At 42.7% G+C, this 17,973-nt stretch overlaps 1 protein-coding gene across 7 annotated transcripts in view; it reads left to right on the top strand.

The window, feature by feature from the left end:
* The window catches only part of PBRM1 (polybromo 1), a 97,046-nt gene that overhangs the window by 42,295 nt on the left and 36,778 nt on the right, over nt 1–17,973 (top strand). For all 7 annotated transcript variants that reach the window (XM_075833793.1, XM_075833791.1, XM_075833788.1 and 4 more), the window contains exons 13-16: nt 861–961; nt 11,177–11,453; nt 16,259–16,364; nt 17,076–17,718. In XM_075833793.1, the coding sequence (XP_075689908.1) occupies nt 861–961; nt 11,177–11,453; nt 16,259–16,364; nt 17,076–17,718 (1,127 nt within the window). The remainder of the gene's footprint in view (nt 1–860; nt 962–11,176; nt 11,454–16,258; nt 16,365–17,075; nt 17,719–17,973) is intronic.

The following is a 17,973-nucleotide window of genomic DNA, read 5'->3' as shown; positions in this document are numbered from 1 at the left end:
GACAACCCTATAAACCACATCAGCTGTATTTCTGAGATGTTGGTTCTGTTCTGTGCGACCGGTGGACCTTTTTTTTTCCCGAGTTCGTCATTCAGCTTATTGATTGAGGCGGTCTGGACGTGTGTAGGGTATTTGTTCTCAAGAACACTTCACATTTATTTTTATTTTTCCCCACCATTGTATATAAGTAGGAGAGAGAGCAAAAACCACGGCGCCACATAGTGCAGGTCAATAAGATAGGCGGGTGAAGGAATGAAAAAACCATGCTCACCATTTAGCCATAGGCAATACGCAATAGGTCCACAAGTGCTGCTGCCAGATCCGGGCCGGTTTCCAAAGGTAACCGCTTGGTAAGATGAATGGATGAATGAAGAAGTAGGATCTGTGATGGCGCTGCTGCGTGGTAGGGATGAGGAGAATATACGAGGAATCGCTTCTATGTCAAAGAATTTTATTTGTACAAGGTGGCAACGCGTTTCAACGCTGAACTGGCGTCTTCGTCTTGTATATAAGTACTCGTGTTTTGAAATAGCGCTGACAATTTCTGAATCCTACCTGTGCTTGAAGCATCCACGCTTATTCAGACGAGGGATATTTTTATCGCTTTGCCTGCAGCATGCGGAGAGGAACGATGCACACAGCACAATATGTGACAACAAACGGGTGGCAATGGAGCTCCTGATGACATTTTCTAAGCCGCTGTATCACAGATCCGCGGCGCTTTTAATATTTATACACTGACACTAGTTGTAGATTTTTTTTTCCGAGTGAAACTGATCTATGCAGCTGTTTAATATTCATGTATTCTGGAAACGCTTGGCAGAGCGAGGCTGACTCTGGAGATTTCTTCTTTATTTCAGGCAAAAAAGAAAGAGCTGGCTCGCAGAGACCTCGACATAGAGGACGGGGACAGCATGATTTCCTCCGCCACATCTGACACCGGCAGCGCAAAGAGGAAAAGGTACTATTCCCAGCATCTCCGCATCCATTATCATCCGGCTGTAGCATGTAGGCCGGTGTCTTTACTCAATTGTCTTCTAGATCTGGATCTTTATTTTGCTATAGGGGCTGGTAACCTATATCTATGATTCTTTGTCCACATTACAACATGTGTCGTGTGACTCCATTACTTCATTTCTATTTCTGCAGCTTTGCATCCTCATTTTGTGACTCTGCTATCCTATTAATAATACTAATGATACTATTGATGCTCCTGAATGGTGTAATATGTAATGTGGAAATCAGCATGGCAGCTGACACTGGGGTTGTAAATGACAGATATTTAAGGAATTACCGATTTGCAGGAAGTGAGGACTTTGTCGGGGAAACTCCAAAACATTGTGCAGCCCGTATGTGACAAGAGAAGTAATTGAGTTGATTTGCAGGGAAAAAAAATGAATGGATTTGATCAGTAATCCTGTACAATATGAATTACTTTACCATAGGCACACACATTATTGGTATGAGCGCTTGTCATTGGTTAGTATTGATTAAGTTCTCTGTATGTCCTAAGCCCACTCCATAATCCTCTCCCCAAACTGCTGATCAGGGGGCGCTAGTGATTACCTAAACTCATGGTTGAATAGGTGGTGTGGAGTGAGGGAATCCACACTTTTAGCAAGCTGGCATTTTGCTGGACCCTCTTGGACAAGAGCACAGTGTGAGGCAGGGATTACATCCCTCTGAAGCGCCTGCTGGCGTGAGTAGGCAGAAGCACGGGGCAGAGCTTGGTGCCCACACAGTATAAACCTGTCATGAGTGCTTGGACTGGTAAATCCATGGTGACAAAACATTTGTTTCTGATTTATGGAAATTTGCCTGAATTTATTAAATGTGCTCCAAAATGTTTCATGGGTACCACGTACTAGTCACTATAGTTCCTATTATGGTACGGGTTTCTGTCTAGTGGGAAGTCTCCGCTTCCACTGATTTAAATCTTAAAATAGTTTAATAAAGATCACACTCTTTCCATATGTTATAGTTACACATTTGATATTGGCAAGAATGAATAAACATTGTAAAGGGTGTCTTGTGCTCTTAAGACTTCAGTCATCCATGGTAATCGGTGGAAGCCCTTTTATTCTAAAAACTAAACGGAAACACTCTCACGAGTCCACCATAGGTTATAAGTTAGTATAAGTCTCCGTTCACACTGCATACGCCAAACGTGTCCAATGCCCATGATGGGCCTGGCATATACCAAAATAGTGTCTGGCGGTATAACCTTTTCAACCGTATTAGAAAGGATAATTGACTGCGCTTTAAATGCAAGGGCATGCCACGCATTATACAGGTTTTTTTTTATTATTACAATGGGAGTGAATTGCAGATGTATTCAACTATATGGCATCAGTTGATTCTCCCAGTGTATACGCCCATGAACGAGGTATGAACAGAATCTTACACTGGTGGGGATCTGTTGCTAGTTTAGGAATGCCCTATCTCCTAGCTAACCTAATAGGCGCTGTCACACTGATCATGCTAGTGAAAATTTTGTGCCAAAACTTTTGTTTATTGTAAAATTTATGAGCTTTTTTCTAAATATGCAAATGAGCCTATACTTGACAAATGGGAGTCAACACCAGGTGGAGCTGTCTCACAGCCTCTGTCGCTGTCCTATCAACTTCATGCTGAGGCTGGAGGGAAGGGGGGGGGTCACTTCAAATAGCCATATCCCGGGCTGTGGACCACCCAGAACAGCGGTTCTGGTGGCATATGAAAGATGAGATTCTAATCTTTCCTATGGCACCAGCTGTTCTAGCTGTGAAACAACTGGAGATATATGGAAGCTGTATTCTATATGATCACACAGTGTTGCAGGGCTGGGAGGAGGAGAAGCTGTATGCTGATTGGACAGCGTCATACAGAAAACATGACACCGCAGGGAGTGAAAAGAAAGTCACCTCCTATTTGGCTATTAGAGCTATATTACCAGTTTTAGAAAAATGCTCAGAACTTTGCTAATAATAAACGTTTTTTTTAAATAAATAACACTGTAGTTATCAGCAGCAAAGCGCCTATTATATTAGTTAGGAGATGGGGAATTAAGAAACTGGTGACAGATCCTCTTTAAACTAGGAAGCTCAAGTATTCCCAGAATGTTGTCTGCTCTGCATAAGAGTATCGTCATACGACGCTTTTTGGCACTGTTTTTGACTCGGGAACTGTGGCAAAAAATTGGACAAAACATCTCCCATTGACATCAATCAGAGACGTTTTTTTTCACCCCAGGGGAGGAAAAAACGCTCGCAGGAAAAAGAAGCGTCATGTACCTTCTGTCAGGGGTTTCCGTCTCTGCCCTCCCATTGACATCAATGGGAGGCAGAGAAAGCGATTTTCGCAGCGTTTTTCCCCCGCGGCACTCAATGGCTGCGGACGAAAAACGTTGCAAAGAGTGCAGGCAGGTCAAAATCTGCCTCAAAATTCTTGCAGGAATTTGGACACCCGATTTTTCTCCCTTCAAAAAATTTGGTGTGAACAGGGCCTTACTCTGCCTTCATAATGACTGTCTGTCTCTGATCTTGTAGAGGTAAGGGCAATGCACATTGTGGTAATTTGGAACCCAATAGAGACTGAGAAGAAGAGTATGTGTAGTGTTGTCCGTACAGGGGGATCTGGTGTATGTATTTCCAGTCTTGTAGGAGTGCCTGATCCATATTGGTAAGAGTTTCTCTGTCTCAAATAGTTTTGAAGAGTTTCCTTAATGCTAGAAAAGGGGTTGTGGGGGACATAAACTATAGAGCGCCTACATGTGAGCCATGCAGCAAGGCTTCAATGTTACACAACCAAACCGTAGAATTGGGCAGTAAACCCAAGTAGTGTGTCTTGTCCAACAAAGTACATAGGTATGTAGGTCCAGATGACTGGTGGGACAAAGGGTATATTTATTTATCATCTAACAAAAACAAGTTATTAATGGCGGACTATGTCGTCCAATTCTTTGTATGATCTGACCAAGTAATTGTTACTTGTGCAATATCAAGAATTGGATACAATACAATCCTTTGAACTCTTATTCAATTCATTGGACGCTTGAATAGTTTGGTTGTAACGTGATATCTGCCTGAAGGAGTTTCCTCCCTTATGTCCCTTTGCAGCAGCAAAGAAACCATTAAATCCTTGCTCATTTCCATGCGAGATTTTTAATCTTCTCCTTTTTTTTAGTACATTTATCTGTAAAGCGTTGTTGCATGAAATAAGATTTTTTTTTTTTATATTTAAAATACTGCATGATAACTTACTTTTCAATATAGCTGCAGTGGGAAGTCCTGGTAAGAATGGACAATATATTGCCTTTGTGTAAGATCCTTAATATCTGTTGGGATCTTGTAGTCATTTTGGGTGATTTATGCTATTGCTGTTGTTTAGCTATGTATACATACTGAATAATTCTGCATATACATCCTATCCCCTGGTGATGGCGCTAGTGCTTTTTTTTTTTTTTTTTTTAGTTCACGTTACGTAATATAACACAATCTCGTTCATTTCTCAGTTGCATGAATGAGGGTGCAATCCGCTTTATAATGAGTCATTACATTACACTAGATTCTATATTGATATAGTGACATTAGAATGCGATTTCTTTTCTTAAAGAAATCACTTCACCGTGTTATGAGTTTTGGACCTGGAACAATACCGCATTTCCACTGCATGAATATTTCCATGGTGAATACCGGTCTATTGAACCATTACCATGATAATTAGTTTGCTTCATGTTGTACTTTTAATGTTGCCCAAAATACTTAAATTTGGGTCGAGAGCAGACAGAGTCGGACTTTACACAGATGATATTGTCCTTTTCTTGTCCCATCCCACCATGACACTACCACATGTCCTCAATGAATTTTGAGAATACTCTGATCTCAAAATTAATTGGGACAAGTCAGTAAATATTTCTTTGGGACGTGAGACAAGGAGAGGCTCTTTTCATGTTTCGCAATTGAAAGTGGTAACTGAATTTAAATACCTTGGTATAATAATTGCAAAAATCGTACAAGAACACATTGCAACATAACGTTCCTCCACTAATAGCTTATGTCCAGAACAACTTTAATGCTTGGAGAATGCTCCCAATCTCAGTTGCAGGTTGAATAAATCTAATTATCCTTCCTAACGGTTATATATTCTGCAACTCTCCGCAGTCCCCATCCCAAAGGGCATACATAGAGAAGGAAATTTCAATACAATCTCCTTTATTTGGGGGATACTCCCGATCGAAATGAAGCTTAGAATCACACACTAGACCAAAAGATCAAGCGGGGATGACCCTTCCAGACTATGTTTTATACTTCGTGACCGGGATACAAAAATATTTATATACTTGGAATCTACATTCCTTTTGGCCTTTATTAAAAAGAAACTCCTACTTTGGATTAACCTTTCTCCCACTCCACAGAACTGTGATATGGTAGCGAATATGACTTTATGGAATAATGCTTCCCCCAGTCTCCTCGCACTAGAGGGGACCACTGTCTGTTTGAATTAGGGACATGTGTTTGCTCAATATAGCCTGTCCCCCTTTAACTTTATGCCTGTCTAAGCTTGTGACATTGTCTACTATAGCAGCGCCTTTGGTCCTTTTTTCACTCTACTAATCCCATTATGTGGGAGATAGGGCATTTATAATCTGGTGACAGAGCCTCTTTAAAGGGGCTCTGTCACCAGATTTTGCAACCCCTATCTGCTATTGCAGCAGATAGGCGCTGCAATGTAGATTACAGTAACGGTTTTATTTTTAAAAAACGAGCATTTTTGGCCAAGTTATGACCATTTTTGTAGTTATGCAAATGAGGCTTGCAAAAGTCCAAGTGGGTGTGTTTAAAAGTAAAAGTCCAAGTGGGCGTGTATTATGTGCGTACATCGGGGCGTTTTTAATACTTTTACTAGCTGGGCGTTCTGATGAGAAGTATCATCCACTTCTCTTCAGAATGCCCAGCTTCTGGCAGTGCAGATCTGTGACGTTACTTCCCCAGGTCCTGCATCGTGTCAGACGAGCGAGGACACATCGGAACCAGAGGCTACAGTTGATTCTGCAGCAGCATCGGCGTTAGCAGGTAAGTCGATGTAGCTACTTACCTGCAAACAGTGATGCTGCTGCAGAATCAACTGTAGCCTCTGGTGCCGATGTGTCCTCCCTCGTCTGACACGATGCAGGACCTGTGAGTGACGTCACAGCGTGATCTGTCAGAAGCTGGGCGTTCTGAAGAGAAGTGGATGATACTTCTCATCAGAACGCCCAGCTAGTAAAAGTATTAAAAACGCCCCGATGTACGCACATAATACACGCCCACTTGGACTTTTACTTTTAAACACACCCACTTGGACTTTTGCAAGCCTCATTTGCATAACTACAAAAATGGTCATAACTTGGCCAAAAATGCTCGTTTTTTAAAAATAAAAACGTTACTGTTATCTACATTGCAGCGCCTATCTGCTGCAATAGCAGATAGGGGTTGCAAAATCTGGTGACAGAGCCTCTTTAAGGTCATCCCTTAGCCCAGGGGTCTCAAACTCGGCCGGGTAAGTGGGCCGCATATAGAAAAAATGGGAAGTTGACGGGCTGCATTACTTTCAAATTTGATACAATACAAAATTATCCATGTATGGACATGGATGTCAGGGGTAACCCCAGAGCTGGAGTCCCGGGCAGAGCACTAGTAGTCTCTTCGTGGGACTCCAGCTGTGCTCCTGACATCACTGGGACTCCTGCTCTGTGAAAGCCCCTGATATAATTATCGATGTATGGACAGGAAATTCCAGGGTCTCGGAGCACTAGCGCTCTGCACGGGACTCAGGCTCTGGGGAAGCCCCAGACATCGCTGTTCATATGTGGACAGCGATGTCAGGGAATTCCAGAGTCTCGGAGCAGAGCCGATACTAGCGGCTCTGTGTCCCGTGGGCCACAGATGACAGCCCCAGGGGCCGCATGCGGCCCGCGGGCCGCGTGCTTGAGACCCCCTGCCTTAGCCCATGAAAATTGGCCTTTCTGAAGTTTGGTGTTTTTGTAGGTACTCTACCAAACATCTTTTTAAAGGCTGCATGAAAACGTATTATGTTGTGGTCACTATTACCTAGGTGACCCCCAGCCTGTACTTTTGATATCCTGCCCGGCCTATTGGCTAAAATTAGGTCTAGAAGTGCCCCCCCCCCCTCTTGTTGGGTTCTGCACCAGTTGTGAAAGGTAATTGTCCTTAATTATTGTCAAAAACCTATTTCCTTTGTTGGACCTGTAGGTTTCTGCCTCCCAGTTTATATCTGGGTAGTTAAAGTCCCCTCTAATAATGACTTTAATATGGTTTGCTGCCTCCTATATTTGCATTATTAGTTGTTTTACTGGTTCTTCCATTATACTTGGAGACTTATAACAAACCCCTATCAGTATTTTATTTTATTTTTTTCTCCCTCCCATATTTCCACCCATAGGGACTCCACATGATCATTTCCCTTATAGACATCATCATGCAGGATTTTACATATAAGCAAACCCCTCCCCCTTTCTTATTAGTACGATCATTTCTAAACCGATTGTAACCCTGCAAATTAACAGCCCAATCATAGCTATGACCCAGCCACGTCTATAGCTATGATCCAGCCACATCTATACCTATCCTCCAGCCACGTCTATACCTATCCTCCAGCCACGTCTATACCTATCATCCAGCCACGTCTATAAATATCATCCAGCCATGTCTCACTTCTCTCCACTATGTTACAATTCTCCTTTACAATTGTCAACTTTAATGCCTCCATCTTGTTGTTGAGGCTTCTGGTATTATTATACATGCACTTTATATGTTTATCTGTGCCACTTTTCTTATTATTCCTTTTATCTGATCTAACCCATTCCTCTATTCCACCCCATATTTATTTCTCAGCCCCAGCTCACGAGCTACGCAGTCCTCCCCTCCTTTTCCCCCAACACAGTTGCACCCTCCCTATTTAGGTGCAGCCCATCCCTACCGTAGAGTCTGTAGTCAACAGAGAAGTCGGCCCAGTTCTTAAAGAACCCAAACCCCACCTTCCTTCACCAGTTCTTTAGCCACTTATTCACCTCGCTGATCTCCCGCTGTCTCTCTGGTGTGGTACAGGTAGTATTTCTGAAAATAGTACATTTGATGTCCTTGCTCTGAGCTTTTTACACAAGTCCCTGAAATTTGTCATTTGTGCCAATGTGGACCATGACCGCTCGGTCTTCACCAACCCCTCCGAATAATCTGTGAAACCGATTCGCGATATGCCAAACCCGAGCACCCGGAAGACCTCAAACTGTTCGGCATTCCCGTTCTTTGTGACGGATTGCCCTATCTGTTTCCCTAATAATATAGACACACTAGCAGGACCTGTTTAGCCTTTCTAATGCTTCCATTCCCCTTCTTAGTGGAGCAGACATTCCCCTGGTTGCTAGAGGAGGTGTCTAGCTGCAGCAGTGGTGCTACCTCTGACCAGAGGTCCCCCTCATTCCAACTTGGCAAACTTGTTGGGTTGTTCCAGATCATGACTAGTTCCCCTGACACTCTTTCCTCTACCTCTACTTCTAACTGTTACCCAGCTAGCTGCCTCAACATCGTGAACTTCCATGCTACCATCCTCACCTGCATCTGCCCCAGTGAGTGCTTGCTCAGTGAGCAGAAAACTCCTCTCCATGTTGTCAATTGCTCGCAGTGTTGAAAATGTCTCACTTAGGTACAGAATCTGGGCTTCCAAATGGGCAATTCTCAAACACCATGCACACCAGCATGGTCCCTCAAACGGCTGTTCAAGGAGAGCATACATGGCACCGGATGTACACTTGGTAGCATTGGCAACAATGGAGTTCATTGTGTCTAATGGGGATTTAACAATCCGTATACCGTTGTAGTGAATAAAAAAAATAAATAAATAATATATATATAGACACCCCAAACAAAAATTTATTCTAAAGTGACAATCTAAAGTCACTGAATATTAAGTCAGACTTAAAGAGAACCTTTTCCTGCCCATACATGTGCAGCTGAGTGCACCATGTAATAGGCAGGGCTGTACAAACCCTGTCTCACTTTAAAAAAAAAAAATCCTATCTTTCTCCGTTATTTAGATATCGGTCCCGCACGGAACTCGGAGCGTGCAAGCGCTCATTCTTCAGCTCTCGGCAGAGATAACAGTCTTGGAGTCCTTTGTTGCCGAGAGCTGAAGAGTGAGTGAGCGCCTGCGCGCGTGCAAGCGCGCACATCTCCGATGCCGAAGATACTCCCGCTGCCATGAAACAGAAGAATTTACGTTGTTCTCCTCTTCTGTTCCGTGGAGGCGGCGGAGCTGCGCATGCGTGCGCACACTCTTTCCTCTCCAGCTCTTGCTGTGACACTGTCCGTAGCAAGTGTCACAGCGATGTTACATGCCCCTTTGCCATTTACACGCCTCATTGACAGTTCAGGGGGTATTTAAATATCGGGCGCCAAAAATAACGGCACCGATATCAAAATAACGGAGAAAAATATTTATGAGACCGGTTTTGTACAGCCCTGCCTATTACATAGTTACATAGGTTGACGAAAGACATAGGTTCAACCTTTCCCAATAAATTACCTGCCATTCATTGCTTGACTAATTATAACCCTCAATGCCATTCGTAAATAAATAGGCATCTAGCACTCAGCTGCACGTGTATGGGCAGGTGAAAGGTTCTCTTTAATACACTGGACATTTGAAATCAATGCACACTCCCAAGCTTCCACACTTGCTCAGTTGCTTGTTTTTAAATATTTTTTGCCACTTAGCGGCACTTGTCTGCTCTTTCCAGTAAAGTCTCTGGGAGTAAAGGAAACTACATGGCTCAGCAAGCTCGGCTGTTTCCATTCTCCTGGCCACATCGTAACTCCGGAGCCCAGCGACAGCGGGATAAGGCAGGTCAGGGGGCCCTGTTCTAGAGCTAGATTCCATAGGTACAAATATATATCACTCTGGTACGTATGTTCAAAATGGGAGCGGCAACTTCAACGGACTGCCCTAGATGTCATAATCTTGGTGCAGACTTTTGGCTCATAGATGGCTGTGTTAGACTTTCTATCCACCTTCCTTTCACTTCCGGTCCCATGCAACCCTGAAATATGCCATCTTGGACTCCTGCCGGAGGAGTGGACACACCACATAAAAATATTCCTTAGGGAATCATTCTTAGCATGAAAGTATTGTGCTCTACTATGTTATAATCCCTACATCCCAGCATTGAGATTGTGGAAGCTGCAAGTTAACCAAATCCTATTATATGAGGCAGTGATATTTAGACATTTAAATTTGGCCAAAAAATATTTAACAGGTTTGGGGACCATGGTGCTGTTTTCCCCTTACCAACTCCACACCGCCAAGACTACCGCCAAGACTACGTCCAGAATTCTCAATGCGATTTAATGGATTATCCAGATGTCCCTCTCCGATGTATACGAAATGACATCTAGAATTGCATTTTTCCTTGTTATGTCATTTACTAATGGATATTGTGACTGTTCACTTCATACTTGGCATTAATACAATATACACGGCAATTGTATACCTCCCTGTTGGTTATATACGTGCAGACATAGCATCAGCAATATACACACATGAGGAAGTAAAAACCATGTAGAGCAAGCCAGGGTATACAGACCAAACAATCCAAAGTTGGCAGAGAAACCCAAACATGTGTTTCGCATGTCGCTTCTTCCAGGGAATAGCCAACAGAAGAAGCGACGTTCGAAACACATGTTGGGGTTTCTCTCCTATCCTTGGATTGTTTGGTCTGTATACCCTGGCTTGATTTACATGGTTTTGTCTTCCTCATGTGTGTACATTGCTGATGCTATGTTTGCACGTATATAACCAACAGTGGGGTAACCATCCTTTGCACTACTAGTTCCTAACCGTTACAAAGCTATGGTAGTTTTGTACCGCATAGGATCCTCGGTTGGGACTCTCGGGTAATATGTGCACAATGATATATTGTTTTACTAATAGTTGTTTTACCATGTATGTCTATGGACATTAATAAAATATATATATTTATTGATTACATTTCCGTGCGTTCGGTTTTTTTTTTGTTGGTGTTTATAATTTTCCGACTTCACAGGCTTTACATATAGTTAGACCAGCCCCGTTTATTAAATTCAGTGCAGAAAGCTTTATGAATGTTACAGCTTTGTAGTAACAATCTTATTCTGTTATCCAGCAAAAAGAACATAAGGAAACAACGGATGAAGATTTTGTTCAATGCTGTACTGGAGGCCCGAGAGCCTATTAGCAATCGTCGCCTTTGTGAACTTTTTATGTTCAAACCATCCAAAAAAGATTACCCAGACTATTATAAGATTATTCTGGAGCCCATGGACTTAAAAACAATTGAACACAATATTCGCAATGACAAATATGCCACAGAAGACCCAATGATGGATGACATGCGGCTGATGTTCCGGAATGCCTGGCACTATAATGAAGAAGGCTCACAGGTAGGATTGGTTCTGTAGCTGATTTTTCAGATGCTTCTAGAAAACACTCTTGACAATGTCCAATCATTGCTGAAGGTGCCAAACTGTGTAAGGACATCCTATTGACAAGGGGAATGGCAATGCCTAATTGTTAATTTATTCATACATTTACAGGAGAAATAACAGGATCGGCACAGTGCAGATTTCTAAGAAAAGATGATCCAGGAATGTTATTTTAAGTATTTACTAAGAGACCTGTCAGGAGAGCTGAGTGGTCCTCTTTAATGATCCAAATCGCTGCTATAAAGTGAGCAATTGTGGGAGGGAATTGCTGATAATAGAGCTCCAAAAGTGGACTCACTTTAAAAGATTAGCTGCTAATATCATTCGTACATGTGTATCTGGAACATTTCAGTTGTGCAGTTATATAAGATCACATAGAGTTTGAGGACTAATATTTTTAAGACTTTCCGTTAAGTTGCCTTTTACATGCTTCAGTAATATAGTCGACTAATTTCGATCACGGTTGTCTTAACTTGTAAATATTTGTAGGCGACTCCTTTCGAGGCAATCACGAGGTATACTCAAAACTTCAATCTTAAGAGCTGCAAATTTCTGTGTATGTATATGCCATCGATCAATGGTCTGCCAATTAAAACAACCATTCTAGGCTTTGGTGCCCGCCTCTGTACCATGTGACTACGATTTAATCTCAATATCGAGAAATCATCACATATGAACACACGTAGTTCGATTTTGTTTTTCAAAACCAGTAATGATTGCTGAATCGTGCACAATATTGAAATTGTCACTAGTTTATTAATGCCCCATCTCCTACCTAATCTAATAGATGCTATGATGCTGATAACTACAGTGAAAATTGTGTTCCAAAACGATTCTTATTTCAAAAGTTATGACCTTTTTTTTCTAAATATGCTAATGAGCCTATGCTGCCAAATGGGCGGTAACTCTTCATTTTCTCTGTGGGCGGGGTTATATTTTGTCTGTATGATGCTGTCCAATCAGCATCATGCAGCTTCTCCCCCTTCCCTGCACAGCGTGATCTCCACTTCAATAGCGAGATTATGCTGTGTTGTGAACTCCAGCCGCATGTCGTTCAACACAGAGACTCAGCGCTCCTCCAGGAAGACGGTCCCTGCATCGCCTCCATCCACACCAGGACGACTCCTCGCAACGAGGTTATAACTTTTGAAATTAGAATAGTTTTGGAACACTATTTTCACTGTAGTTTATCAGCATGACAGCGCCTATTAGATAGGGCATTAATAAACTAGTGACAGATCCTCTTTAAGGTGCCTATACACGTTGGATGAACATCGACCAAATCTGATTTCGGCAAGATCAGACAACAGTTTAATGTGTATGAAGGTGTCACGACTCTGCCTCAACCGTAGATGTCAGAAGAGAGAAGGGTCACGTATGTTGGATTTCAACATACCCGATCCTTTTGTTCTCATGGGAGATAAGCTGTGTCCAGAGGTGTGTGGCAGCAACTTATTCCCCTCTCCTCATTGAAAACACATGCGCGCTCGGCTGAGCGTTTATGTGGGGCTCAGGAGGAAAGTCAAACCATTGAACACTAAAGTTAACCTCTTCCCAAGCAGACATTGCTGATAACAGGGAATAATAGATTTAATGCAGCTGTACAGCAAATGCTGAGAAGATTGATCCGGCTTAGGGGGGATTCACACGAGCGTGTATTCGGTCCGTGCGGGCCGCGTGGTTTTCACGCGGCACGCATGGACCAATACAAGTCTATGGGGCAGTACAGACAGTCCGTGCTTTTTGCGCAGCGTTTGTCTGCTGTGCAAAAAGCGCGACAGGTTCAATAACTCTGCGTATTTCGCGCATCACGCACCCATTGAAGTCAATGGGTGAATGAAAATCACGCGCACCACACGGAAGCACTTCCGTGGGACGAGCGTGATTCGCGCAACAGCAGTGAAAAGGATGAATGAAAACAGAAAAGCTCCACGTGCTTTTCTGTTTCCGAACATCCAAACGGAGTGTCTTTGCGATGAGCGAAGCCGGACAAGCGTACCGAACTTCACCGGGTTCGGCCAAACTCGTTTTGGCCGATCCCGGCAAAAAAATTATCGGTACGCGACGTCAGGAGATAGTCACTGTCCATGGTGCTGAAAGAGTTAAACTGTTTCAGCACCATGGACCGTGACTTCCGATCCCAAAATACATGAACCTGTAGAAAAAAAAACGAAGTTCTGACTTACCGCTAACTCCCGGCTTCTTCCTCCAGTCTGACCTCCCGGGATGACAATTAAGTCCAAGTGACAGCTCCAGCCAATCACAGGCCAAGCACAGGCTGCAGCGGTCACATGGACTGGCGCGTCATCCAGGGAGGTGGGGCCCGATGTCAAGAGAGGCGCGTCACCAAGGACGCGTCACCAAGGCAACGGCCGGGAAGTTCTCAGTAAGTACGAACTTTTTCTTTTTTTTCTACAGGTTTTGCGATATTGTGTTCGGCATTCACTGTCGAGGGTGCTGAAAGAGTTAGCTCTTTCAGCACCTTGGATAGTGACGGCCGTCGACTAGCCTCATCTCTATGATGGCGGCTGCGCGAAAATCACGCAGCCGCGCATCAGACACGGATGACACACGCAGCTGTCAAATGGTTTTTGCGCGCGCAAAACGCTGCATTGTTTGCGCGCGCAAAAACGCAACGCTCGTGTGAATCTGCCCTTAGTGTGTCCTTAACCCCTTCCCGACATCTGTATGGAGTGGCGTCACAAACTAAGCTTGCTGCGGGTGTTTGCTGTGTATTACGGCGGACATCTCGCTCTAACAGCCGGTATTGAAGAGCACTCCTATCCCGGCCGTTTAACTGCTTAAATGCCATGGTCAATAGCTACTGCGGCATCTAAGCCGGTAGACAGACTTGTGGCGATAGACACGATCGCGGGGTGCGCAATGGTTGTTACAGCCTGATGGCCTAATGAAGCATAATGGAATAAAGGCCAGTACACTGCAGGTATTGCCGTGTATTGTACAAGTGATTTAATGATCGCTTTTTCAAGTCCCCTAGTGGGACAAAAAAAAAAAGACATAAAAAATTGAAGTAAAGTTTTAGAAATATACAACAAAAATCTTAAACGTAAAAACAGGAAACCCTATTCCCATTTTTTTCCCTAAAGTAATGTAAGCCATTTAAATAAATAAATAAACTTAATTGGTTTTGTAAAATCTGAACTATTATAATACAGTGTTAATTATCCCTCACGGTGAAGGCCGTAGATAAAGAAATGCCAGAATGGCTGTTTTTCAAAGTCACTTTACCTCCTACACAAAATGGAATAACAAGTGCTCAAAAACGTACTAATCGTACCTAAGAAAACCCCGCAAAAAACAAGCCCTCACAGACAAAGTTATTGGTCTCCAAATATGGCGACACAAAACAATTTATTAGAATTTTTTTTAATGTATGGAAAAGAGATAAAATGGCTTTGAAATCAGTTAAGCGACTGGTGAAAAATATGACTTTGCTAATGATATCTAAGTGCATTGTTATGGGCACATTATATGCGGCACATTAATATACTTAAATTATTTGTTGTCCGGCCATAAAATTCTATTGAACAGTGTGTGACAGCCGTGCCACTGCAGCATTGCCATTGCCAAGTTCTGTGATGTGCCAAGACGAGTTATTGCACTGTGAGCAAAACTATATGGACGCCCAGTGCAGGACATGGGAGCTTAAAGGAAAACCTGATGATAGAGCAGTGTCACTATTATTCTTACTACGACCCCCCCCCCCCCCAAGAGATGGTCATGTGCTTTGTTCAAGTAGTTCTCCATTTCTGTAGTATGCTCATTCTTAGGCTTCTGATCTGCAATTCACTTAAAGCAGATCTGTCACTAGTTTAGTAATGCCCTATCTTCTAGCTAATCTAATAGGCGCTGTCTCACTCCTAACGCTAGTCAAAATTGTGTCCCAAAAAGTGGGAGGTAACTGCAGCGATTCTCCTGAGGTGGAGCCTCCTCACAGCCTCTGACGCTGTCCTATCAGCATAAAGCTGCTTCACACTATGTGAGAGACTGAGGCTGGAGGGAAGGGGGATCATTTAAAACAGTCACACATTAATAAGTCAGGAGACTGAGCTGCGACCTCCTTCATTATAATTGTATGATAATTCTGTGTCTGTTCATCAGTAGTTAGTGACCGTTGTTTCTGTATTCCCCTCTGTGGAGAACATGTTTTAGTACAGTCCATAAATCAAGAAGTGAAGCTGCTGACTCTCAATTACATTAACTGCTGTAGATTTTATCAGTGAGGTCACATGACCCCCAACTGAAGATAAGAATTTAGATAGAAAGGAATAACTAAATAAGGTAATACTCGCTGAGTATAAACATTTAGGGGATAGGTACCTAATGGCCCTGTTCACACTGAGTTTTTTGGCACGGAAACCGCTCCGCAAAACTCGTCAAAAAATGCCCGAAAATGCCTCCCATTGATTTCAATGGGAGTTGGATGAGTTTTTTTTACCGCGAGTAAAAAAAAAACGTGCCGCGGTAAAAAGAAGCGGCATGACCCATCTTGAGGCGGTTTCCGCCTCCAAAACCCCTTTTCAATCAGTCAGAAAGGGTAAAAAAACACCTTGACTAGTGTTTTGACGACTTTTTGTCAAACCAATGTGCAAAAAATGTCTGGAGCAGTGTTTGCAGGAGGAATTTTCCTCCTGCAATAAACTCCATGTGAACACAGTCAATGATGGGGAAAAAAAATTATCTAATGGCTTCCTTAATTCTCTTAATAAAATTTTAAAAAAAGTTACTGGATTTTATATCAGGTCTACAATGATGCACATGTCTTGGAGAAGATCCTCAAGGAGAAAAGGAAAGAGCTTGGTCCTTTACCAGATGACGATGATATGGCATCTCCAAAACTAAAGCTAAGTAAGTTATTTGTGTTCATGTGCTGTTCACAGACACATTATTCTATGCTACCTCTGACCAGAAATATCATGTGATCCCTCTTGGGGTAGCAGAGTTGCTATTTGGGTGGAAGTTTTGGACAGATATTGGTATATGCTGCTTATGGATGTTGGAGCTATGTTCTATGCATTAAACTGTGAATGATTGCTGCATCTTCTATAAAGGGGTTGTCTAGTTTTTTTTAATTTATTTTTTCTTAAAAACCTTTTCATATACCCTATTAGGAAATTCTGATTTATTAGAGGGGGGTTCTCTATTCAGGATCTCTTGGTCAGAAAGAAGAGCGGTTACTAGGAGCGTTTTTTCCTCTGTAGGACTTGTCCTGCATTACACAGACAACCGATTGATATGAATGGGCGCTGTATCATTCTTAATTTCCCCTGTTGTGGCGCTGAACACTTCCAGGTTTCTCCACATATTACAGCTGATCGCTAGGGGTCCCAGCAGGGGGACACGCTGTGATCTGCTTATTATCAACGGATCCTTCTAACAAGTAGGGATTGGTCGAATGTTAAGAGGAGGACCCTTTTCAGGAGCATTTGTCAAAATCTGTGGGTTACTATGTGCTGTAGCGAAGATTAAGTATTCGAGTCAATTTTATTTGTCCTACAAAGTACGGTAATTACACTCCTTGCCATTGTGTCAAATTTTAAAATGTTTGCTTTTATTTAGGTAGAAAAAGTGGAATTTCTCCTAAGAAAACCAAATATTTGAGCCCCATGCAGCAAAAACTGAATGAAGTGTATGAAGCAGTAAAGAATTACACAGATAAACGTGGCAGACGTCTCAGCGCCATCTTTCTGCGTCTTCCTTCCCGTTCTGAGCTCCCAGACTACTATGTTACAATCAAAAAGCCCATTGACATGGAGAAGATCAGAAGCCACATAATGGCCAACAAATACCAGGATATTGATGCGATGTGTGAAGACTTTGTGATCATGTTCAATAATGCGTGCACTTACAATGAGCCGGAGTCCTTAATTTACAAGGATGCTTTGGTCCTTCATAAGGTGTTACTGGAGACCCGCAGAGATATTGAAGGAGATGAGGATTCCCATGTTCCTAATGTAACTTTGCTCATCCAGGAGCTAATACACAACCTGTTTGTGTCCATGATGAGCCACCAAGACGATGAAGGAAGATGTTATAGTGATTCTCTGGCTGAAATTCCTGCAGTCGACCCTAAATTTCCAAAGAGGCCTCCTCTGACTTTTGAGATTATCCGAAAGAATGTGGAAAACAATCGTTACCGAAGACTCGATCTTTTCCAGGAGCACATGTTTGAGGTTCTGGAAAGAGCGCGCCGAATGAACCGGTAAATGTGGCCAAAGTTTTTACTTATGAGCATATATTTTCCCTGTGTATTCATTTATTTAAAGACTCCGACCATATAAAAGCGCATTGCCAAAGGTCTGATGTGTATTATAATTTAATTGGCTTCTCGGAGATGTTCTTTGCTGGCTGGGATTTTTATTATAAGGTGTAGTACATTTTATATTTAGAGATTTGTCAGTCACTTCAAACATCTGATGGTAGCTTGATATGATGAGGCAATGGCTCGCCTGGAAAG

The sequence above is a fragment of the Rhinoderma darwinii genome, chromosome 7 (genome assembly GCF_050947455.1).
Source record: "Rhinoderma darwinii isolate aRhiDar2 chromosome 7, aRhiDar2.hap1, whole genome shotgun sequence".
Taxonomy (NCBI): domain Eukaryota; kingdom Metazoa; phylum Chordata; class Amphibia; order Anura; family Rhinodermatidae; genus Rhinoderma; species Rhinoderma darwinii.
This window is presented reverse-complemented; position numbering and strand designations above follow the sequence as displayed.